The sequence below is a fragment of the Oncorhynchus keta genome, chromosome 12 (genome assembly GCF_023373465.1).
Source record: "Oncorhynchus keta strain PuntledgeMale-10-30-2019 chromosome 12, Oket_V2, whole genome shotgun sequence".
NCBI classification, from domain to species: Eukaryota; Metazoa; Chordata; class Actinopteri; order Salmoniformes; family Salmonidae; genus Oncorhynchus; species Oncorhynchus keta.
Window position 1 is genome coordinate 49,552,336 of NC_068432.1, and position 24,925 is coordinate 49,577,260.

General features: G+C 46.2%; 1 protein-coding gene across 6 annotated transcripts in view; it reads right to left on the bottom strand.

Moving 5' to 3' along the window:
• The window catches only part of LOC118373295 (mitogen-activated protein kinase 10-like), a 69,687-nt gene that overhangs the window by 38,611 nt on the left and 6,151 nt on the right, over positions 1–24,925 (bottom strand). For 3 of the 6 annotated variants that reach the window (XM_052458557.1, XM_052458560.1, XM_052458561.1), the window contains 5 exons: positions 24,001–24,166; positions 22,407–22,478; positions 9,354–9,536; positions 3,522–3,646; positions 2,040–2,066 (listed from right to left, as the gene is read on the bottom strand). In XM_052458557.1, coding sequence (XP_052314517.1) covers positions 2,040–2,066; positions 3,522–3,646; positions 9,354–9,536; positions 22,407–22,478; positions 24,001–24,166 — 573 coding nt within the window. Of the gene's footprint in view, positions 1–2,039; positions 2,067–3,521; positions 3,647–9,353; positions 9,537–14,850; positions 14,923–22,406; positions 22,479–24,000; positions 24,167–24,925 lie in introns of all 6 variants that reach the window. The other 3 variants (XM_052458556.1, XM_052458559.1, XM_052458558.1) reach the window with 3 other exon arrangements.

The following is a 24,925-nucleotide window of genomic DNA, read 5'->3' on the forward strand; positions in this document are numbered from 1 at the left end:
GTGGAATAGAGTTCCATGTAGTCATGGTTCTATGTAGTACTGTGCGCCTCCCATATTCTGTTCTGGACTTGGGGGACTGTGAAGAGACCTCTGGTGGTGTAGCCGATGTGAAACAGCTAGCTAGTTAGCGGTGGTGCGCGCTAATAGCGTTTCAATCGGTGACGTCACTCGCTCTGAGACCTTGAAGTAGTGGTTCCCCTTGCTCTGCAAGGGCCGTGGCTTTTGTGGCGCGATGGGTAACGATGCTCCGTGGGTGACTGTTGTCTTGTGTGCAGAGGGTCCCTGGTTCGAGCCCGGGTAGGGGCGAGGGGACGGACGAAAGTTAAACTGTTACAGTGGCATGTCTTGTTGGGTATGCATGCACACCACCAAGCTGTGTGCTAGTCATTTAAACAGATAGCTCAGTGCTTTCAACATGTCAATACCTCCCACAAAGACAAGTACTGACGCAATCAATCGCCAGGAGAGATGGACATGCATGTCATTGATGTTAGTTCTCTGTGTACATTTAAGGGCCGGCCGTGCTGCTCTGTTCTGGGCCAACTGGAATTCGCCTACGTCCCTCTTGTGGCACTTGACCATATAACAGGGCAGTAGTCCAGGTAGGACAAAACTAGGGCCTGTAGGACTTGTTCTGTTTACAGCAATGTCAAGAAAGCAGAGCAGAACTTTATTACGGACAGACTTCTCCCCATCTTAGCTACCATTACATCAATATGTTATGACCACGGCCGTTTACAATGCAGGGTTACTCCAAGCAGTTTAGTCTCCTCAACGGGCTGAATTTCCACATTATTCATTACAAGATTTAGTTGAGGTTTAGGGTTTAGTGAATGATTTGTTGCAAATATAATGCTTTTCATTTTTGAAATATTGAGGACTAGTTCATTTATTGCCACCCATTCTAAAACTGACTGCAGCTCTTTGTTTCAGTATTGTAATGATTTCACTTGCTCTGGTAGCCGACATGTATAGTGTTGAGTCATCAGAATACATAGACACGCTGGCTTTACTCAAAGCCAGTGGCAGTGTGATTAGTAAAGATTGAAAAAAAGTAAGGGGCCTTGCCAGCTACCCTGGAGAATGCCTGACTCTATCTGGATTATGTTGGAGAGGCTTCCATGAAAGAACACCCTCTGTGTTCTGTTAGACAGGTAACTCTTTATCCACACTATAGCAGGGGATGTAAAGTCATAACACATTTGTTTTTACAGCAGCAGATTACGGTCGATAATGTCAAAAGCTGCACTGAAGTCTAACAAAACAGCTCCCACAAGCTTCTTATTATCAATTTCTCTCAGCCAATCATCAGTCATTTGTGTAAGTGCCGTACATGTTGAGTGCCCTTCCCAATAAGCATGCTAAAGTCTGTTCTGAATTTGTTTACTTTGAAAATAGCATTGTATCTTGTAACCACAATTTGTTTCAAAAGGTTTACTAAGGGTTGGTAATAGGCTGATCGGTCGGCTGTTTGAGCCACTAAAAAGGTGCTTTGTTATCCTTGTGTAGTGGAATGACTTTGGCTTCACTCCAGGGCACACACTTTCCTGGAGGCTTAGATTGAAGAGATAGCAAATAGGAGTGGCAATATCATCCACATTCATCCTCAGTCATTTTCCATCCAAGTTGTCAGACCCAGGTGGCTTGTCATTGTTGATTGACAACATTATATATATATATTTTTTTTTGTCTGAAGTATGAGTGTTCCTTAGGATAGTGCAATTTTGGTCATATCTGGTCATATCATGTTTGTAAAATGCTCTCCATTCCGTACACTCCTAGAACCAAACGTGTTATTCTTCTACAGGGATGGCCGAAAGAACCCTTTATGATTCTACGTAGCACCTTTATTTCTAAGAGTATATATGACACATTTCTCAATTTTGGTCAGTGATGGGGTTTCTGAAGATGGGGTTTTGACTACCCAACCCCAAATACAGTTTCGTAAAGCCATATGTGGTCATATTATGTTTGTAATGCTGTATATGCTGTATAGGAGATATATTTCTCTTGGTGTAAAGTCTTTTTATTTTATTTACCATTGATATTTGGACGAGATCCCTGGCCTTCATCAGCATGAAATGAACAAGAAAGAGGGGAGAAAACAGTACATTGGTTTCAGGGAAAATGTAATGCCATTGATGGCCAATATAATCTATATATCACATCTATACAACAATATAGAATATCCCATCATAAAACAGTAAAATGTCACTTTTTGGTCATTTTTGTTTTGATTAAGTAAAATGTATGTTTTCACAAAAGAATGAGACATGCTACAAATGAAATGTACATATTACACAATATCATATAATAATATACTTTAAAATGCATATTCCAACTGTCAAACATAGATAGATTATAATGAAGGTGTGCGATTTATTGCAAATAAAAATTAAAAATAAACTTAATTAAAATCTGCTTAATTGATCTTGTTGAGAGTCATTGATACTCTATATTCGTACACCTCTTTCACATAGTCGTATGCTGAAATCCAAACTAATATACTAATACACTTCACTATTGGGAAGAGATTGTATCAGTTTGGGTTCCAGGCTAACAGAGAGGTTCACTTTTCATTCAGCACCCCAGTTCTGTCTGCTTCACTGGGTTCAGAGAAGGCCATGTCACACTGTGTTGCATTATGCATAGGCAGATACTCAGTGTGAAATGCATCTAAAGTCTTCATCAAGTGAGAGACAGGCTGCAAATGGCTTTTTCCCAAACGCACTATTATCCCACAGTGATGAAGGTCTTTAAAAGGGAATGACTGTACTTCAGTACATAACCAGCGGACCTTAAGAAATGCCTGCTCTGCTATATGACCCAGTATTAACTATCCAGTATTAACTATCCTTATCACACAACTCCTGGATGAGAATGAACTATACTGTATTCTCCCAAAGCAGTGAGCAGTGAGACTGGGTTTTGTATCTGTGCTCTATTTGAGGAATCAAGCACATTCCAGCAGGTAAAACCATACTATATATTTCTATGGGTAAAACAATCAGTTGAGCCCACTGTTATGTCTCTACAGTACCATGATAGTCAGTAACATGTGTACATGTTTCCATGACTACCTAATGCCAGATAAACTGTGGTGGGTAAAAGGATAGCCATAAAAGGTCAAACCATGAAGAGCAAGCAGGGGATGCAAACTAAACAACAAAGACAACAACAGAAATGTTTCTCTGGATGGTTCCTATAGTAACCATTATGAGAGGAGAATGTAACATAAACACAATATATCCACACACCACTAATACAAACACAAGGCAGATGAAAACAGCCCAAACTAAACAACAAAGACAACAACAGAAATGTTTCTCTGGATGGTTCCTATAGTAACCATTATGAGAGGAGAATGTAACATAAACATAATATATCCACACACCACTAATACAAACACAAGGCAGATGAAAACAGCCCAAACTAAACAAGTACCGAGCTGTAGGATTGACCTAGGGCTACTAACTGATAAGGCTGCCAGAGAGTTCTAGCTACAGACTCCTCCTACTCACCGCCTCCACCTCGGCTGGGTCGTACCAAACGTTGATGTAGGGGTGCTGTAAAGCTTCGTCCACTTGTATCCGCTTGGCTGGATCAATAATCAACATCTTACACAACAGGTCTCTGGCCTGGCTGGCTGTGGAGACAGAGAGAAGCAGAGAGAGAGAGAGAAGCGTCAGAGTCAATGAAGGAGAGAGGAGACAGAGAGAAGCAGAGAGAGAGAGAGAAGCGTCAGAGTCAAGGAAGGAGAGAGGAGACAGAGAGAAGCAGAGAGAGAGAGAGAAGCGTCAGAGTCAAGGAAGGAGAGAGGAGACAGAGAGAAGCAGAGAGAGAGAGAAGCGTCAGAGTCAAGGAAGGAGAGAGGAGACAGAGAGAAGCAGAGAGAGAGAGAAGCGTCAGAGTCAAGGAAGGAGAGAGGAGACAGAGAGAAGCAGAGAGAGAGAGAGAAGCGTCAGAGTCAAGGAAGGAGAGAGGAGACAGAGAGAAGCAGAGAGAGAGAGAGAGGCGTCAGAGTCAAGGAAGGAGAGAGGAGACAGAGAGAAGCAGAGAGAGAGAGAAGCGTCAGAGTCAAGGAAGGAGAGGAGACAGAGAGAAGCAGAGAGAGAGAGAAGCGTCAGAGTCAAGGAAGGAGAGGAGACAGAGAGAAGGAGAGAGAGAAGCGTCAGAGTCAAGGAAGGAGAGAGGAGACAGAGAGAAGCAGAGAGAGAGAGAAGCGTCAGAGTCAAGGAAGGAGAGGAGACAGAGAGAAGCAGAGAGAGAGAGAAGCATCAGAGTCAAGGAAGGAGAGAGGAGACAGAGAGAAGGAGAGAGGAGACAGAGAGAAGCAGAGAGAGAGAGAGAAGCATCAGAGTCAAGGAAGGAGAGAGGAGACAGAGAGAAGCAGAGAGAGAGAGAAGCGTCAGAGTCAAGGAAGGAGAGAGGAGACAGAGAGAAGCAGAGAGAGAGAGAAGCATCAGAGTCAAGGAAGGAGAGAGGAGACAGAGAGAAGGAGAGAGGAGACAGAGAGAAGCAGAGAGAGAGAGAGAAGCGTCAGAGTCAAGGAAGGAGAGAGGAGACAGAGAGAAGCAGAGAGAGAGAGAGAAGCGTCAGAGTCAAGGAAGGAGAGAGGAGACAGAGAGAAGCAGAGAGAGAGAGAGAAGCATCAGAGTCAAGGAAGGAGAGAGGAGACAGAGAGAAGCAGAGAGAGAGAGAAGCGTCAGAGTCAAGGAAGGAGAGAGGAGACAGAGAGAAGCAGAGAGAGAGAGAGAAGCGTCAGAGTCAAGGAAGGAGAGAGGAGACAGAGAGAAGCGTCAGAGTCAAGGAAGGAGAGAGGAGACAGAGAGAAGCGTTAGAGTCAAGGAAGGAGAGAGGAGACAGAGAGAAGCGTCAGAGTCAAGGAAGAAGAGAGGAGACAGAGAGAGTGGGGTCAGAGTAAATGGATAGAATAGGAGAAGGGAGAAACTCAATCAGCAATAACACACTGTCTATCAAACATTATGTGTATCCAAAACGGCACTCTATCCCATCTGTAGTGCACTACTTTGTCTCATATTGTCTCCATGTGAGACAATAGTATACTGTTCCTTTAAGATTTTTCCCTGTTCTGTTTCCATAGCAACACAGTCAAGGCTTAACACTCAGGGAATATTATGGTTCAACACACAGACATTCAATCTCATGTCAGAAGAGTGAAGAGAGCTTGCTGGTAACCTACTTGTTTCTCGAGGTTATGAATTACAACCCTCTTACAACTTTTTGTATTAGTCTTAAATTACAAATGTAATATTTCTTTAGATGCAAATTCACAAAATAAAAAAACATGATCATGATGAATCCATCTGTGCTTCCTGCTCATGAACCAATATGAACTGTTCAGTTCTACAATACCAAACTCTTAACCCACAATCCCTCCCACAACCCCCCAATCCCTCCCACAACCCCCCAATCCATCCCACAACCCCCCAATCCCTCCCACAACCCCCCAATCCCTCCGTCCCTCCCACCATCCTTCTACCCATCCCTCCATCCCTAACACAGCCCCTCCATCCCTCCCACAGTTCCTCCATCCCTCCCACAGCTCCCCCATCTCTCCCACAACCCCCCAATCCATTCCACAACCCCACAATCCCTACCACAACCCCCCAATCCCTCCATCCCTCACACCGTCCTTCTATCCATCCCTCCATCTCTCCCACAGCCCCTCCATCCCTCCCACAGCTCCTCCATCCCTCCCACAACCCCTCCATCCATCCCTCCCACCATCCTTCCATCCATCCTTCCAACAGCCCCTCCATCTATCCATCCCATCCCTGCCACATCCTTCCATCCAACCGTCCCACAGCCCCTCCATCCCTCCCACAGCCCCTCCATTCATCTCTCCCCATCCCTCACCCCATCCCTTCATCTCTCCCTCCACCCCTCGTACGGCCCTGACAGTCTGACTCACTATAAATAGTGTATTAGCAGCAGTCAGACGATCTGCACTGTACCTTCTCTCATCACCATTCCCCACACTGTGCTACACCACCATGCCAGCAGCTATAGGCCAGCCATAGCAATCTCCAAAATGGCGGCTCAGACGCTCCCTCCTCTGAGTCACTCCTTATCTCTAGGATAGCAGCTCTCTCAGCATGCAGTGTAACCAAAGACCACGGCTCCACTAGCTTTAGTCCTGACAGGATTTCCCAGGCTCCTACCTAGCCTCCAGTACAGCTACGTAAACAGTGCTCTCATACCCTTTTCACACTATCGTGCCGACCCCAAGCATATACTGTTCCAGCTGAAATATTTTATTTTGACATTGTCCTTTCCAGCACGGTTCCAGTAATTATGGTGGATGCATATCCAGGCTAGCCCAGTACATCTTTGGTCGGTTTGGCTCGGCTCAGCTCAGTAGTCAATCACTCTAATGCAGTTTCTCTCTAACACACTCGCTCTCTAACACACTCCCTCTCTAACACACTCCCTCTCTAACACACTCCCTCTCTAACACTACATCTTTCCTTCCGTCTCTGGCTGTGACTGTAACCATTATGTCCTCTCTAACTCAGTGGGTGTATTCCTCTAGTATATCTGACACAGCCGCTATAACACAGCTCTAACTCAGTGGGTGTATTCCTCTAGTATATCTGACACAGCCGCTATAACACAGCTCTAACTCAGTGGGTGTATTCCTCTAGTATATCTGACACAGCCGCTATAACACAGCTCTAACTCAGTGGGTGTATTCCTCTAGTATATCTGACACAGCCGCTATAACACAGCTCTAACTCAGTGGGTGTATTCCTCTAGTATATCTGACTCCTTCGCTATAACACAGCTCTAACTCAGTGGGTGTATTCCAGGAGGCAGTATATCTGACAAGAGACAGCCAGACAGGATAATACAGCTCTAACTCAGTGGGTGTAGGAGACAGGACACAGCCCATGGCAGGAGACTCTCCAGGCAGGAGGTCTGTTTTCTGCAGGGAGGTCAGGAGCAGAGCTAGGCAGGAGGTAGCAGGCAGGCCGCAGGAGGCAGGAGACAGGAGACAAGAGACAGGGGGCAACAGACAGGACACATGAGCCAGCAGGAGACAGGAGACAGGGGGCAGGAGGTAGCAGGCAGGAGGTGGCAGGAGACAGGACAGGCAGGACAGGAGAGGAGGCAGGAGACAGGAGACAGGAGACAGCAGGCAGGAGGTGGCAGGAGACAGGAGACAGGAGACAGGAGGCAGAGCAGGAGGTGGCACAGGAGACAGGAGGCAGGAGGCAGGAGACAGGAGGCAGGACAGGAGACAGGCAGAGACAGGAGGCGGCAGGAGACAGGAGACAGCAGGCAGGAGGCGGCAGGAGACAGGAGACAGAGGCAGGAGACAGCAGGCAGGAGGTGGCAGGAGACAGGAGACAGCATGCAGGAGGTGGCAGGAGACAGGAGACAGCAGGCAGGAGGTGGCAGGAGACAGGAGACAGCAGGCAGGAGGCGGCAGGAGACAGGAGACAGCAGGCAGGAGGCGGCAGGAGACAGGAGGCAGGGAGGCAGGAGACAGGAGGCAGGAGAAACAGGAGACAGGAGGCAGGGTAGGCAGGAGGAGGCAGGAGACAGGAGGAGAGACAGGAGGAGAGACAGGAGGTAGGAGACAGGAGGTAGGAGAGGCAGGAGACAGGAGGCAGGAGACGGCAGGAGACAGGAGGCAGGGCAGGAGACAGGAGGCAGGAGACAGGAGGAGGAGACAGGAGACAGGAGGTAGGAGAGACAGGAGGAGGCACAGGGAGACAGGAGGTAGGAGACAGGAGGTAGGAGACAGGAGGTAGGAGACAGGAGGTAGGAGACAGGAGGCAGGAGACAGGAGACAGGAGACAGGAGAGGAGACAGGACAGGAGACAGGAGACAGGAGACAGGAGGTAGGAGACAGGAGGAGGTAGGAGACAGGAGACAGGAGGTAGGAGACAGGAGGCAGGAGACAGGAGGCAGGAGACAGGAGGCAGGAGGAGGAGACAGGAGACAGGAGGCAGGAGACAGGAGACAGGAGGCAGGAGGACAGGAGACAGGAGGAGGCAGGAGGCAGGAGCAGGAGGTAGGAGAGGTAGGAGACAGGAGGCAGAGACAGGAGACAGGAGGTAGGAGACAGGAGGTAGGACAGGAGGTAGGAGACAGGAGGCAGGAGACAGGAGACAGGAGACAGGAGAAGACAGGAGACAGGAGACAGGAGACAGGAGGTAGGAGACAGGAGGTAGGAGACAGGAGACAGGAGGAGACAGAAGACAGGAGGTAGGAGACAGGAGGCAGAAGACAGGAGGCAGACAGCAGGAGACAGGAGACAGGAGACAGGAGGACAGAAGACAGGAGACAGGAGGCAGCAGGAGACAGGAGACAGGAGACAGGAGGTAGGAGACAGGAGGCAGGAGGCAGGAGGTAGGAGACAGGAGGCAGGAGGCAGGAGACAGGAGACAGGAGGCAGGAGGTAGGAGACAGGAGGCAGGAGACAGGAGACAGGAGACAGAAGACAGGAGACAGGAGACAGGAGGCAGCAGGAGGGCTCCTGAGTCATTCATGTGAATTTCCTTACCAGACACACTGCATGGCTTGATGTAGCAGCAGTACCAGGCAGATTTCATTATATTTAGGAGAAATCTGTCTTCATCAGATATAGCCTGTTATCCTCCAGGGATTTTGTAAACTATTTTCTCTGGAAGCCTCCTGTAGAAAGACTTCCTGGGAATACCATGATATGATCAATATGATTTCTCTGGAAATGTAGATGGAAAGGTAGTGGATGACGTCTTGGTTTAAAGCCTCTTCCTCCAAATACATTTCACTGAAGGGAGTGACTGTCACCCGAGTCAATTTCAGTTACAGGTTATCACTTCACTTACTCTGCCTCTCGTGAGCCAAAAGCCAGTTCAGTGTGATGAGATTACAATCACATAAAATATATATGCCTTTATCACACAGACACATTGACTCCATGAGCAACACACAAAGACACATTGACACACCGTACAGCACTCACAGACACAAACAATCTCTGGTTTCCGCAAACATGCTGCACAATGCCTTCTTGAAAAGAACAGAACAGAACCGAATAGAATTGAATAGAACCGAATAGAATTGAATAGAACCGAATAGAATTGAATAGAATAGAACAGAACCGAATAGAATTGAATAGAATAGAACTGAATAGAATTGAATAGAATAGAACCGAATAGAATTGAATAGAACCGAATAGAATTGAATAGAATAGAACCGAATAGAATTGAATAGAATAGAACTGAATAGAATTGAATAGAATAGAACCGAATAGAATTGAATAGAACCGAATAGAATTCAATAGAATAGAACCGAATAGAATTGAATAGAATAGAACCGCCACATCATTGACTCACCTTTGAGTTTGTTGTGCTCTGAGTCTGCGGGGAAGAGGCAGTCGGGGAAGAGCTTGGGGAAGGTGAGGCCTGCGTATTTGGGCCTGTTCTCTACATAGTTACGGACGGTGGGCTGCAGTTTCTTCATAAACTCTGGCGCAGGCGTGCCCAGCTGCTCAATCACCTTATTCCATTGGTCAATATCTGAGAGGGAGGGGTTAAGGAAAAAACACAACAAACCTGGACAGCAAAGCACCCTGGCCTGGCTATGTCACCAAACTGTTACACTGTACATAGGCTTTAAAATGCAACTGCTACTGTTGCTGCTACTACAACTACTACTGCTGCTACAACTACTACTACTGCTGCTACAACTACTACTACTACAACTACTACTGCTGCTACAACTACTACTACTACTGCTGCTACTACTGACGCTACTACAACTACTACTGACGCTACTACAACTACTACTACTGCTACAACTACTACTACTACAACTACTACTACTGCTGCTACAACTACTACTACAACTACTACTACTACAACTACTACTACTGCTGCTACAACTACTACTACTACTGCTACAACTACTACTACTGCTGCTACAACTACTACTACTACTGCTACAACTACTCCTGGTAGGCCGTCAATGTAAATAAGATTTTGCTCTTAACTGACTTGGCTAGTTAAAAAAACATCAAAAAATTTAAAAATACTACTCCTACTGCTCCTAATCCTACTGACACTGACACTACTACTACTGACACTACTACTACTGATACTACTACTCCTACTGCTCCTACTCCTACTGACACTGACACTACTACTACTGACACTACTACTACTGATACTACTACTACTCCAACTGCTCCAATTCCTACAACTCCTACAACTGCTCCTACTCCTACTGCTCCTACTACTACTGACACTGACACTACTACTACTGATACTACTCCTACTGCTCCAACTCCTACTGCTCCTACTCCTACAACTCCTACTCCTACTACTCCTACTCCTACTGCTCCTACTCCTACGACTACTACTGACACTGACACTACTACTGCTACTACTGACACTACTAGTACTGATACTACTACTACTGCTCCTACAACTCCTACTGCTACTACTACTACTGACACTACTACTACTGACATTACTACTACTGCTACTAAAACTAATGATACTAATACTACTACTACTACTGATACTACTACTACTGATGCTACTATTACTACTACTGATACTACCACTACTGATGCTACTACTACTACAACTACTACTACTACTACTATTGATACTACTACTACTGATACTACTACTACTACAACTGATACTACTACTACTGATACTACTACTACTACTATTACTACTACTATTGATACTACTACTACTGATACTACTACTACTACTATTGATACTACTACTACTGATACTACTACTACTACTATTGATACTACTACTACTGCTACTACTCCTACTACTACTACTGATGCGACGACTACTACTGATACTACTGCTACTACTGATACTACTACTACTCATATTGCTACTACTACTACTAATAATACTACTACTACTAATGCTGCTGCTGCTGCTGCTGCTGCTACTAATAATATAATATACATTTAATTTATAAAACGCTTTATCACAAAGTGCTAAAGATGGTAGCAATGAACAGAACACTGAAGGGAACACTGTACTGTATGTCTAAGACATTAAGATGTAACATCATCATGTATGCATAGGACTGCAGTAGGCCTGCAAGCAGATATCACTCTCCTAAGCATACCTAAGGACATGAGCAGTAGTAGTAGTATCAGTAGTAGTAGTAGTAGTAGTAGTAGTAGTAGTAGTGGTAGTAGTAGTGGTAGTAATAATAATAATAATAATAATAATAATAATAATAGTGGTAGTAGTAGTAGTAGCAGCAGCAGCAGCAGTAGTAGTAGTAGTGGTAGTAGTAGTAGTAGTAGTGGTAGTAGCAGCAGTAGTAGTAGTAGTAGTAGTAGTAGTAGTAGTAGTAGTGGTGGTAGTAGCAGCAGTAGTAGTAGTAGTAGTGGTACTAGTGGTAGTAGCAGCAGTAGTAGCAAGCAGATATCACTCTCCTAAGCAGACCTAAGGACATGAGCAGTAGTAGTAGTAGTATCAGTAGTAGTAGTAGTAGTAGGAGTAGTAGTAGTAGTAGTAGTAGTAGTAGTAGTAGTAGTGGTAGTAGTGGTAGTAGCAGCAGTAGTAGCAAGCAGATATCACTCTCCTAAGCAGACCTAAGGACATGAGCAAACAGTAACAGACAACTACTGTATAATCTGTCGGTCCCCAAACAAAATAAAGTTGTTTTTTTCCATATCTAAAGAGAGCGATTACTACATCTATTTATTTTTTTGACTTTTAATGATGTATACCCATTGATATCCTGAAGGATATTAAATGTATAAATGCCCCACGAGCTCAGTCCAACTGTCTGACCCCATCAAAACCCAGAATAGAAGCTTGTTTAACTCCTTTGTTTGTCATCAAACCCTGTATACTGTAGCCTCAAAAACATGGTAGAAGCTATCAGGTTGATATCATGGATGGTCAGTCATTGCATCCATAGCTCTGTCTATGAATTTGAGGGGGGTTACATTTCTCCAGCCCCATCCCTCAGCTGTTTACCAAAACAGTGCCATGGTGGCTCCTTTGTTATTGCTTGAATTGCAGATTGACCATTTAATCACTGTAAACAAACAGACCTCTTCCTCGTCTTGACAGTCCAAACAGATGTTGATCAACATTGTACGATATTGTGCAGTCAGTGGCCCGTACGGATGGTAAGTGGGTTCACCAACAAACAAGGCCTTGTACACCTATCTATGGATTAACACAAAACAGTATTAACTTGGTACCAGGGCAGCGTTTTCCAAACTCAGTCCTGAGGACCCCAAGGGGTGGACATTTAGTTGTTTTGCTATAGGACTACAACAGCTGATTCAAATAATCAACTCATCAGCAAGCTTTGATTATTTGAATCAGCTGTGTAGTGCTAGAGCAAAAACCCATAACGTGCCCTCCCTGGGGGCCCCAGGACCTGGTTTGGGAAACCCTGTACTAGGGACTGCCGATAGAATGGAGTCAAGTACTGTAGCTAAATCTGCAGCAATACTTATTGTGCATGGTCCCTAACAAATAAACTAATAAATAGATATTTTCTGGTATTTTGTGGATTATTAAAACTAGTACTACAGTACCTCTTCTATGCTGACGCAAGACATGTATGTGTCAGAACGATGCCTAGAGAGTCCTGTCTGAGTGTTCTATTGGTCAGAGTGATCTGGGCCGGGGTGAGGAGTTCATTCCTCCCCTCTTCTCGTCTCATCTACAATGGCAATTCCACTCTTTAAAATCGGCTATAAGAAAGACTCTATTAATACTAAAGCTTTTGGTATTATTGAATCAGCACTCCCCATTCTCCCATATCCTTAATTAAAGGGCTACCCAGGGTTCTAATCAATCTGTTTGGCTGAAGCGTTATAAATGGAAAGGTAACTTAGCCAGCGTTTGCAGCGTTTATCGTGAATGCATGTCTCTGCTAACGCGGGAAGATTACCTTTCAATTTCAATCACGCTGTAATGCTGAACTTCAGAGAAACACATTGAATTGAGCCCTTAATCTCTCAGTGAAGGCATTTGTGCATTCCGAACGGCACCCTTTTCCCTATATAGTGCGCTACTTCCCACTTTGGGCCCTGGTCAAAAAGTAGTGCACTATAGGGAATACAGTAAGATGCCATTTAGGACACACAGACACATTGGTATAGAGCAGAGTCAATGCTTTTCTCCTTGGCTTCCTATCATTTAATAAAGTGTTCCCCAGTCCTGGCTTAAGATAAAATGCATGTACATGTGCGCTTAAGGTGGGTTTTAAAACTAGCGGATTGGAACGTCCCAAAGTTCTCTCTGGGTTCTATGAAATATACTTTATCAATATGAAGGCAGAAGAAGGGGTCCTGTAGAATGTTCCAGAGGCTGGTTGGTGTGATTTTGTGTTAAAGATTGCTGTTTTATTTTATTATTATAAGAGTTCTGGTAATATTTCCATTACATTTATTACAAATGGCAAATAAACTTGAATGTTGATTTTGAATGATGAGCACTATTTTAGGATAGGAACAGAGGGGTAAGGATGGTGTGTGTGTATTTGTATGTAGGTGAATAGGAGGTGGCCAAGCTGAGGAAGGGGGGGAGGGGGGTGAGCTGAGGAAGGGGAAGCTGAGGAAGGGGGAGGGGGGGTGATGGCCAAGCTGAGGAAGGGGAGGGGGGTGATGGCTGAGGAAGGGGGAGATGGCGGAGTTGAGTCTTTGTTCTCTCCATCTCCCAACGTTCTCAGAGGGGGTGGTAGAGAATGTCTGCCAGCCAGCCAGGACATCCAGAAACACATGAGCTCATCCTGCTGGAACGCCGGCTTCATTTCCTCTTTGTCTACATCCCACTTTGGGAATCGCATCTACACCATGCTGTGAAATGAGAAGCTTGGGGACCTTTTCATTAATTCCCTAAAATTATTCTACACGGATGTTTAGCTTGTCTAATTTGATTAAAACAATTTGCTGAAATGTATTCTAAAACCTTTCCATATAGCTACGTATCTTAATTAGTGTTTTAAAAGAAAGCATTTACTTTTTTATACTGACAATCCCCGTTAAATATTATCAGTATCCCCCTCATCTTGAATTTACGCTATTTTCAAAATGTTCCGCTTTTATGATGGTGTTCAAACTGCTCGTCTCAATGACAGCCCTGATATGTTGTAGCCTGTAAAGACTGGAACAAAGCCAGAACGAGGCAGGTGTGAAATCGCAAGCTCGTTAGAGGTGGTGCGCTAGTAGCAGATCTATGGAGCGTGTTGTATCATTAGCCACGTTTAAACCTGGCGCTAACATGCATCCTTGGTCCTGATCTGAACCACATTCTGATTGTGCCCAGATTTTCAGATATATGTCTACACGTGGTATTAAAATGCGTTTATTATCCCTCCACTGTGTCTGCATTGTGACCAAATGTCTCTGTCCTTCCCCGTATGCAAATTATTTGACAGATATTCTTCTAAAATATTGATGTCAAAGTCAATGGCGCCAGCTGTCAATGGTTTTATAAGGCAGAATAATGATGGTTTATATGTTTTTACTGTCCAGGTCCGTCTACACTTGTGAGAAATCCAGACATAATCCAGATCACAATCAGATTCCAACGTGTCTTTTGATCATCTACGCCCGTCTACAAATGTAGGCACAATCAGGATGTGGACACAATCAGGAAAAAGGAGGCTATTGTGTTAATACTAGTTATAGTCTATAGAATGAGGCAAGGATACGGTCGGTGCCTGAGAACAGCACTGTCCCTATTATCTAAAGGTTCTATAGGGCCTATACTGTATGCCGCTAGCCATTGAACCCTATATGGTTCATCACAACGCCATTTCTTCTAGCAGTGTGCAGTATAGTGTTGATGATTTGTTTCAGAAGTGAGGCAAGGATACGGTCGGTGCCTGGGAACAGCACTGTCCCTCTTATCACCTCTCCAAAGATGCAGCCCACAGACCACATGTCCACTGCAGCCAGACACAGTCCCATACCAGTCACTCAGCATGTATGACACATGACATTACAAACCAGTGGAGGCTGCTGAGGGGAGGACGGCTCATAATAATGGCTGGAACGGAGCAAATGGAATGGCGTCAAACCATGTGTTTGATGTATTTGATACCATTCCACCAATTCTGCTTCAGCCATTACCACAAGTCCGTCCTCCCCAATTAAGGCGCCACCAACCTCCTGTGATACTAACTCCATCCACCACACACTGCGCCCAGACATACAACATGACACATGCCTGTTCTAACAGGGCTTTTCTAAAGCCCTGTAGGTAAAGTCACTCTCTAGTGGATATGAATAGCTTCGTTCCAAAATGCTATATCCAGCAATTTTTCACATTTGTGTTTTTTTCATCAGAAATTAATGCTTATGGTTAGAATCATGTGTGTGTAAAATATTACTTTTCTCAGATTTTTAATTAATAGATGATAGATGTGTGTTAAAATTGTTTTTTTTCTTTCTGGCGAAGTGCTATATTTCCATTGTTTAGCTGGAATGGAATGTTCGTATAGTCCCAGTCGGTTTTAGATAGAACGTCGAGGACCCGCCCGCCTGTGGGGAAAACAACATGCGGTTACCTAGGTTACCCCATTGACTCACAGCAAAAACTTGACCTTTGTACCGGTCAACGGCTATGAAAACTATTTACGTGTTTCTAAGTAGTGAGAACGCTAGGGAGCAGGCAGTGTTGAAAATTAATCTTTAGACTTGTTGTACTTTTATTTATTGTAGTTATGTAATTGACTAAAACAGGCAGACAACAAGAAAATTGTGTTTGACAAAGGTCAAGTTTTTTGCTCGATGTGAGTGTGTGCTAGCTAGCTACCAACCAGAACATTAAGCTAGCCAGGACCAACAACACAAACAAACGGACTATACAGCTACAAGTAGTGAGTGGAGTTATAAACAGACTGTACTAAACAAGTTAAATGTCTTACCTGTGATTAAATGTTTTCTGCACACATATCTACGTGTAACCTGCTTGGACAACTTCCGGCGCCGACAGAGATGGCCGCCTCGCTTCGTGTTCCTAGGAAACTATGCAGTTTTTTTTTTTTTTTTTTTTTTACGTGTTATTTCTTACATTGGTACCCCAGGTCATCTTAGGTTTCATTACATACAGTCGAGAAGAACTACTGAACATAAGATCAGCGTCAACTCACCATCAGTACGACCAAGAATATGACTTTCGCAAAGCGGATCCTGTGTTCTGCCTTTCACCCAGGACAACGGAATGGATCCCTTCCGGCGACCCCAAAAAACGACTTCATAAAAGGGGAAAACGTAGCGGTCTTCTGGTCAGACTCCGGAGACGGGCACATCGTGCACCACTCCCTAGCATTCTCCTCGCCAATGTCCAGTCTCTTGACAACAAGGTTGATGAAATCCGAGCAAGGGTAGCATTCCAGAGGGACATCAGAGACTGTAACGTTCTTTGCTTCACGGAAACATGGCTCACTGGAGAGACGCTATCGGAGTTGGTGCAGCCAGCTGGTTTCTCCACGCATCGCGCCAACAGAAACAAACATCTTTCTGGTAAGAAGAGGGGCGGGGGCGTATGCTTCATGGTTAACGTGACGTGGTGTTGCCACAACAACATACAGGAACTCAAGTCCTTCTGTTCACCTGATTTAGAATTCCTCACAATCAAATGTCGACCGCATTATCTACCAAGGGAATTCTCTTCGATTATAATCACAGCCGTATATATTCCCCCCCAAGCAGACACATCGATGGCTCTGAACAAACTTTATTTGACTCTTTGCAAACTGGAATCCATATATCCGGAGGCTGCATTCATTGTAGCTGGGGATTTTAACAAGGCTAATCTGAAAACAAGACTCCCTAAATTTTATCAGCATATCGATTGCGCAACCAGGGCTGGAAAAACCTTGGATCATTGCTATTCCAACTTCCGCGACGCATATAAAGCCCTGCCCCGCTCTACTGTCGGGAAAGCTGACCACGACTCCATTTTGTTGATCCCTGCCTACAGACAGAAACTAAAACAATAAGCTCCCGCGCTGAGGTCTGTTAAACGCTGGTCCGACCAATCTGATTCCACACTCCAAGACTGCTTCCATCACGTGAACTGGGATATGTTTCGTATTGCGTCAGACAACAACATTGACGAATACGCCGATTCTGTGAGCGAGTTCATTAGAACGTGCGTTGAAGATGTCGTTCCCATAGCAACGATTAAAACATTCCCAAACCAGAAGCCGTGGATTGATGGCAGCATTCGCGTGAAACTGAAAGCAGGAACCACAGCTTTTAATCAGGGCAAGGTGACTGGAAACATGACCGAATACAAACAGTGTAACTATTCCCTCCGCAAGGCAATCAAACAAGCTAAGTGTCAGTATAGAGACAAAGTAGAATCTCAATTCAACGGCTCAGACACAAGAGGTATGTGGCAGGGTCTACAGTCAATCACGGATTACAAAAAGAAAACCAGCCCCGTCACGGACCAGGATGTCTTGCTCCCAGGCAGACTAAATAACTTTTTTGTCCGCTTTGAGGACAATACAGTGCCACTGACACTGCAGCCGACGTGAGGAAAACATTTAAACGTATCAACCCTCGCAAGGCTGCAGGCCCAGACGGCATCCCCAGCCGCGCCATCAGAGCATGCGCAGACCAGCTGGCTGGTGTGTTTACGGACATATTCAATCAATCCCTATCCCAGTCTGCTGTTCCCACATGCTTCAAGAGGGCCACCATTGTTCCTGTTCCCAAGAAAACTAAGATAACTGAGCTAAACGACTACCGCCCCGTAGCACTCACTTCCGTCATCATGAAGTGCTTTGAGAGACTAGTCAAGGACCATATCACCTCCACCCTACCTGACACCCTAGACCCACTCCAATTTGCTTACCGCCCAAATAGGTCCACAGACGATGCAATCTCAACCACACTGCCCTAACCCATCTGGACAAGAGGAATACCTATGTGAGAATGCTGTTCATCGACTACAGCTCGGAATTTAACACCATAGGGCCCTCCAAGCTCGTCATCAAGCTCGAGACCCTGGGTCTCGACCTCCCCCTGTGCAACTGGGTACTGGACTTCCTGACGAGCCGCCCCCAGGTGGTGAGGGTAGGCAACAACATCTCCACCCCGCTGATCCTCAACACAGGGGCCCCGCAAGGGTGCGTTCTGAGCCCTCTCCTGTACTCCCTGTTCACCCACGACTGCGTGGCCACGCACGCCTCCAACTCAATCATCAAGTTTGCGGACGACACAACAGTGGTAGGCTTGATTACCAACAACAACGAGAGGGAGGAGGTGAGGGCCCTCGGAGTGTGGCGTCAGGAAAATAACCTCACACTCAACGTCAACAAAACTAAGGAGATGAGTGTGGACTTCAGGAAACAGCAGAGGGAACACCCCCCTATCCACATCGATGGAACAGTAGTGGAGAGGTTAGTAAGTTTTAAGTTCCTCGGCCTGAAGTCACAGGGCACTTCTCACAGGCTCTATTTCCCCATGTGGGTCAATTGCGATCCGTAGGTCGGGATTTTTGACCTGGTTACATTGAACAACACAGCGGCTTTTCGGCATGTTTGGTTATTTCTGTATAACAAAAAAACAAATCGACAACGAAGTTGGCTCTTTTACAATGGGGGTCAATGTTCGAGGGGGATTCCTTATTATTAAGTGAGTATCAACTCGGACTATCCTGTACATTTGACTGTGATATGTGGTGGTCTCACCTACCGATCTTAAGATGAATGAACTAAACCTGTAATTAGGGAGTGAAAAAACACGGCAACCTCTTTCATAAGTTCTTTAAACAATTAAAGAATAACATTTCTGATAATGGATATATATCATTTTGGAACGAAACCTTTCATATGTTCTTTAAACAATAAAAGAATAACATTTCTGATAATGGATATATATCATTTTGGAACAAAACCTTTCATATGTTCTAGCTTGGTAAAATCCACTGTAAAAGCAACTTACATGTTTCACTCTGCTGGCATTTTGATTAGCATTGACTACCTTAAGATAATGACACACTGGCCTTAGAATATATTGTGGATTCCCACAGTGTATACAACACGCACCAGGCAGACACACTCACCAACAGAAATATATCAATTAAGAAAAGCATAAATATTCTGAGTGAGGAATGTCTCATTCTGCCAAAGAGGTCCCAGAATAAAGAGGTTGAATACAAGATGGATAATTACTTTCTTGGTAAGAACGTACATTAAGCAATTTGTTAATATTACACTTTTCAGAGAGGTTAATTCATGTATTAGATGGTGAATTAATATTACACTTTTCAGAGAGGTTAATTAATGTATTAGATGGTGAATTAATAATACAATTATGGAAATATTAGAGTTATAGTGTTAATAAGAATAATAATGTCAAGTTAGTTAGAGTCACTAGACCTACAACAGCCCAGTACCTAACAGAGGAGGACAGGCCAGTAGCTAACAGCGGAAGACAGCCCAGTACCTAACAGAGGAGGACAGGTCAGTACCTAACAGGAGGACAGGCCAGTACCTAACAGGAGGACAGGCCAGTACCTAACAGGAGGACAGGCCAGTACCTAACAGGAGGACAGGTCAGTACCTAACAGAGGAGGACAGGCCAGTAGCTAACAGCGGAAGACAGGTCAGTACCTAACAGGAGGACAGGCCAGTACCTAATAGAGGAGGACAGGCCAGTACTTAACAGGAGGACAGGTCAGTACCTAACAGAGGAGGACAGGTCAGTACCTAACAGAGGAGGACAGGTCAGTACCTAACAGGAGGACAGGCCAGTACCTAACAGGAGGACAGGACAGTACCTAACAGGAGGACAGGCCAGTACCTAACAGGAGGACAGGTCAGTACCTAACAGAGGAGGACAGGTCAGTACCTAACAGGAGGACAGGCCAGTACCTAACAGGAGGACAGGCCAGTACCTAACAGAGGAGGACAGGTCAGTACCTAACAGAGGAGGACAGGTCAGTACCTAACAGGAGGACAGGCCAGTACCTAACAGGAGGACAGGCCAGTACCTAACAGGAGGACAGGCCAGTACCTAATAGAGGAGGACAGCCCAGTACCTAACAGGAGGACAGGCCAGTACCTAACAGAGGAGGACAGCCCAGTACCTAACAGAGGAGGACAGCCCAGTACCTAACAGGAGGACAGGCCAGTACCTAACAGAGGAGGACAGCCCAGTACCTAACAGAGGAGGACGGGCCAGTACCTAACAGGAGGACAGGCCAGTACCTAACAGGAGGACAGCCCAGTACCTAACAGGAGGACAGCCCAGTACCTAACAGGAGGACAGCCCAGTACCTAACAGAGGAGGACAGCCCAGTACCTAACAGAGGAGGACAGCCCAGTACCTAACAGGAGGACAGGTCAGTACCTAACAGAGGAGGACGGGCCAGTACCTAACAGGAGGACAGGCCAGTACCTAACAGGAGGACAGCCCAGTACCTAACAGGAGGACAGCCCAGTACCTAACAGGAGGACAGCCCAGTACCTAACAGAGGAGGACAGCCCAGTACCTAACAGAGGAGGACGGGCCAGTACCTAACAGGAGGACAGGCCAGTACCTAACAGGAGGACAGCCCAGTACCTAACAGGAGGACAGGTCAGTACCTAACAGAGGAGGACAGGTCAGTACCTAACAGGAGGACAGGCCAGTACCTAACAGGAGGACAGGCCAGTACCTAACAGAGGAGGACAGGTCAGTACCTAACAGAGGAGGACAGGTCAGTACCTAACAGGAGGACAGGCCAGTACCTAACAGGAGGACAGGCCAGTACCTAACAGGAGGACAGGCCAGTACCTAATAGAGGAGGACAGCCCAGTACCTAACAGGAGGACAGGCCAGTACCTAACAGAGGAGGACAGCCCAGTACCTAACAGAGGAGGACAGCCCAGTACCTAACAGGAGGACAGGTCAGTACCTAACAGAGGAGGACGGGCCAGTACCTAACAGGAGGACAGGCCAGTACCTAACAGGAGGACAGCCCAGTACCTAACAGGAGGACAGCCCAGTACCTAACAGGAGGACAGCCCAGTACCTAACAGAGGAGGACAGCCCAGTACCTAACAGAGGAGGACAGCCCAGTACCTAACAGGAGGACAGGTCAGTACCTAACAGAGGAGGACGGGCCAGTACCTAACAGGAGGACAGGCCAGTACCTAACAGGAGGACAGCCCAGTACCTAACAGGAGGACAGCCCAGTACCTAACAGGAGGACAGCCCAGTACCTAACAGAGGAGGACAGCCCAGTACCTAACAGAGGAGGACGGGCCAGTACCTAACAGGAGGACAGGCCAGTACCTAACAGGAGGACAGCCCAGTACCTAACAGGAGGACAGGCCAGTACCTAACAGGAGGACAGGCCAGTACCTAACAGGAGGACAGGCCAGTACCTAACACAGTTGGTAGAGCATGGCGCTTGTAACGCCAGGGTAGTGGGTTCGATTCCCGGGACCACCCATACGTAGAATGTATGCACACATGACTGTAAGTCGCTTTGGATAAAAGCGTCTGCTAAATGGCATATATTATTATTATTATAGGAGGACAGGCCAGTACCTAACAGGAGGACAGGTCAGTACCTAACAGAGGAGGACAGGTCAGTACCTAACAGAGGAGGACAGGTCAGTACCTAACAGGAGGACAGGCCAGTACCTAACAGGAGGACAGGCCAGTACCTAACAGGAGGACAGGCCAGTACCTAACAGGAGGACAGGTCAGTACCTAACAGAGGAGGACAGCCCAGTACCTAACAGGAGGACAGGCCAGTACCTAACAGGAGGACAGGCCAGTACCTAACAGAGGAGGACAGCCCAGTACCTAACAGGAGGAGGACAGCCCAGTACCTAACAGGAGGACAGATCAGTACCTAACAGAGGAGGACGGGCCAGTACCTAACAGAGGAGGACAGGCCAGTACCTAACAGGAGGACAGCCCAGTACCTAACAGAGGAGGACAGCCCAGTACCTAACAGAGGAGGACGGGCCAGTACCTAACAGGAGGACAGACCAGTACCTAACAGATGGGGACAGGACAGGTATCGATTCATCTTCAGAGTCTGAGAAGAATCATCAGAAAATATATGTATAAAGAATTGGGCCAATGGTAGGATTTGATGTACGTACTCTACTTCCTTTATTTTGATACAAATCACTTATTAAATACCTGTTTATCCAAATTTTACAGGCACAAATCTTAGACCGGGATTCAAAGAATGGCATATTAAAGCACAGTAACAGACTATTATGGGTAATTTACGCTTGCGCAGCGTTTACCACGAAAGCGATCTCTGCGAATGTTGGGGGAAATAGCCTTTAAAATATGTATTGTCAGCAGCATAGTGCACTGCGCAATAGCAGATTGGATTGAATGCTGGCCTTATTCTTTTATCAAGATCAACTGACAATATGTATATTATCTTAGTAAGTAAGGATACAGTCCCGGCCAGGGAACAGAATTTTGTGACGCACCATTTCTCCCATAATGCACCCCACCGACCATATATCCACTGCAGGTACAGAGACAGAGAGTGAGAGATAAGTCAGAGGTTAGCATTAGAAAAGAAAAACCGTAGGCTCTTTCTCAGTTCCTCTTTCCCAGCATCCTTTCTCCTCGCCTCTTTATCAAAACGTATTAGACGTGAAGATCCAAGGTCCCTCCCCTCTGAACCCTCCCCTCGGATCCCTCCCCACGGAATCCTCCCCTAGGTCCCTCCCCTCGGAACCCTCCCCTAGGTCCCTCCCCTTGGAATCCTCCCCTAGGTCCATCCCCACGGAATCTTCCCCTAGGTCCCTCCCCTCGGAACCCTCCCCTAGGTCCCTCCCCTCGGAATCCTCCCCTAGGTCCCTCCCCACGGAATCCTCCCCTAGGTCCCTCCCCTCGGAACCCTCCCCTAGGTCCCTCCCCTTGGAATCCTCCCCTAGGTCCATCCCCACGGAATCCTCCCCTAGGTCCCTCCCCTCGGAACCCTCCCCTCGGATCCCTCCCCTGGAATCCTCCCCTAGGTCCCTCCCCTCGGGACCCTCCCCTAGGTCCCTCCCCTCGGAACCCTCCCCTAGGTCCCTCCCCATGGAACCCTCCCCTAGGTCCCTCCCCTCGGAATCCTCCCCTATGTCCCTCCCCTTGGAACCCTCCCTTAGGTCCCCCCCTCAGAACCCTACGCTAGGTCCCTCCCCTCGGAACCCTCCCCTAGGTCCCTCCAGTTCTCCTCCAATGCGTTTTGAGAAGGTGTCAAGGATAGGATACATCAAATATGTGAGAAATCAAGGAAAGAGGAATTGAGAAAGAGATGTTGTTGACAGAGAGCGTGGGAAACAGAGTGATTTGAAAGAGGCGGTTGGTTATTCAGACTATAATTAGTCAGAGACATAGCACGCAGACAAATTACTATTCCATTAATGAAGAGAGAGAGAGAAGAAGTCAGTCTCTTGGGGCTTGGCTGGTGGCAGGAAATCCATGGCCTCACCTCCCGGCCTCTCACCCTACAGGCCTCCGTCTAGTAGTGTATTCATGAGCGTAGAGCCAAGGTTACCCACTCACCACTGCTTGTGGTTTATTTAAGCATGTATTTACTCCATGATGTGGAGAGGCTGTCAGAGGCCCCTGCTGTCTACAGACCACTGACTGTAGACGTATTCTGACTTAAGGTCATAAAGAAGAGGTTACACTACAACACCTGAGGACTCCGTGGGTTAGTTAAAGAATTAGAACACATCTTAAAGTATTAGAACACATCTTAAAGTATTAGAACACATCTTAAAGTACTAGAACACATCTTACAGTATTAGAACACATCTTAAAGTATTAGAACACATCTTACAGTATTAGAACACATCTTAAAGTATTAGAACACATCTTAAAGTATTAGAACACATCTTAAAGTATTAGAACACATCTTACAGTATTAGAACACATCTTAAAGTATTAGAACACATCTTACAGTATTAGAACACATCTTAAAGTATTAGAACACATCACAGTAGCATGTTACAGTGTCAGAACACCAGAACCTCCTCTAGAACCTTTCTTACCGTTCTCTTTGTACCCCATGCCCAGGATGACCTCTGGGGCTCTGTAGTACCGCGTCACCACGTACGGGGTCATCATGAAGCTGGTGCCTGCAGTCCTAGCCAAGCCAAAGTCCAGGATCTTCAGAGTACAATCAGATTTCACCACTATATTGCTAGGTTTCAGGTCCTTTGGGGAAAGCAACAACAAGAGATGAGGGTTACTGAGGTAAAACTTTAACAGGTGGTGCTAGCTACTATAGTATGTTTAAATGTCCACAGATGGCATATCCCAGCAGGCAGAAGCAGTTGCAACGATGTCATTTCCATCAGCTTTGCCCACTGGGCTATAAGCAGTGTAATGTTCAGCATGATTAAAATCCTGTTTCATATGTGAAAAAGGACAGAAAAAGAATTACATTCATTTTTCTCCACAATTTGATATCGTGACATCCAATTGGTAGTTACAGTCTTGTCCCATCGCTGCAACTCCCCTACGGACTCGGGAGAGGCGAAGGTTGAGAGCCATGCGTCCTCAGAAACACAACCCAGCCAAGACACACTGCTCGCTTAACCAGGAAGTCAGCCGCACCAATGTGTTGGAGGAAACAACGTCCAGCTGGCGACCGTGTCAGCGTGCACTGCGCCTGGCCCACCACAGGAGTCGCTAGTGCGCGATGGGACAAGAACATCCCGGCCAGCCAAACCCTCCCGTAACCCAAACGACCCTGGGCCAATTGTACGTTGCCCCATGGGTCTATCGGTCACGGCCGGCTGCGACAAGAGCCTGGACTCGAACCAAGATCTCTCGTGCCACAGCTAGCCTTAGACCCCGGCACCACTTGGGAGTCATAGAATTACAATCTATTTATTATATTTCTACAACTGACGCCATCTCACCCTGTGAATGGCGTCAGACACACACAGACAGACACACACACACACAGAG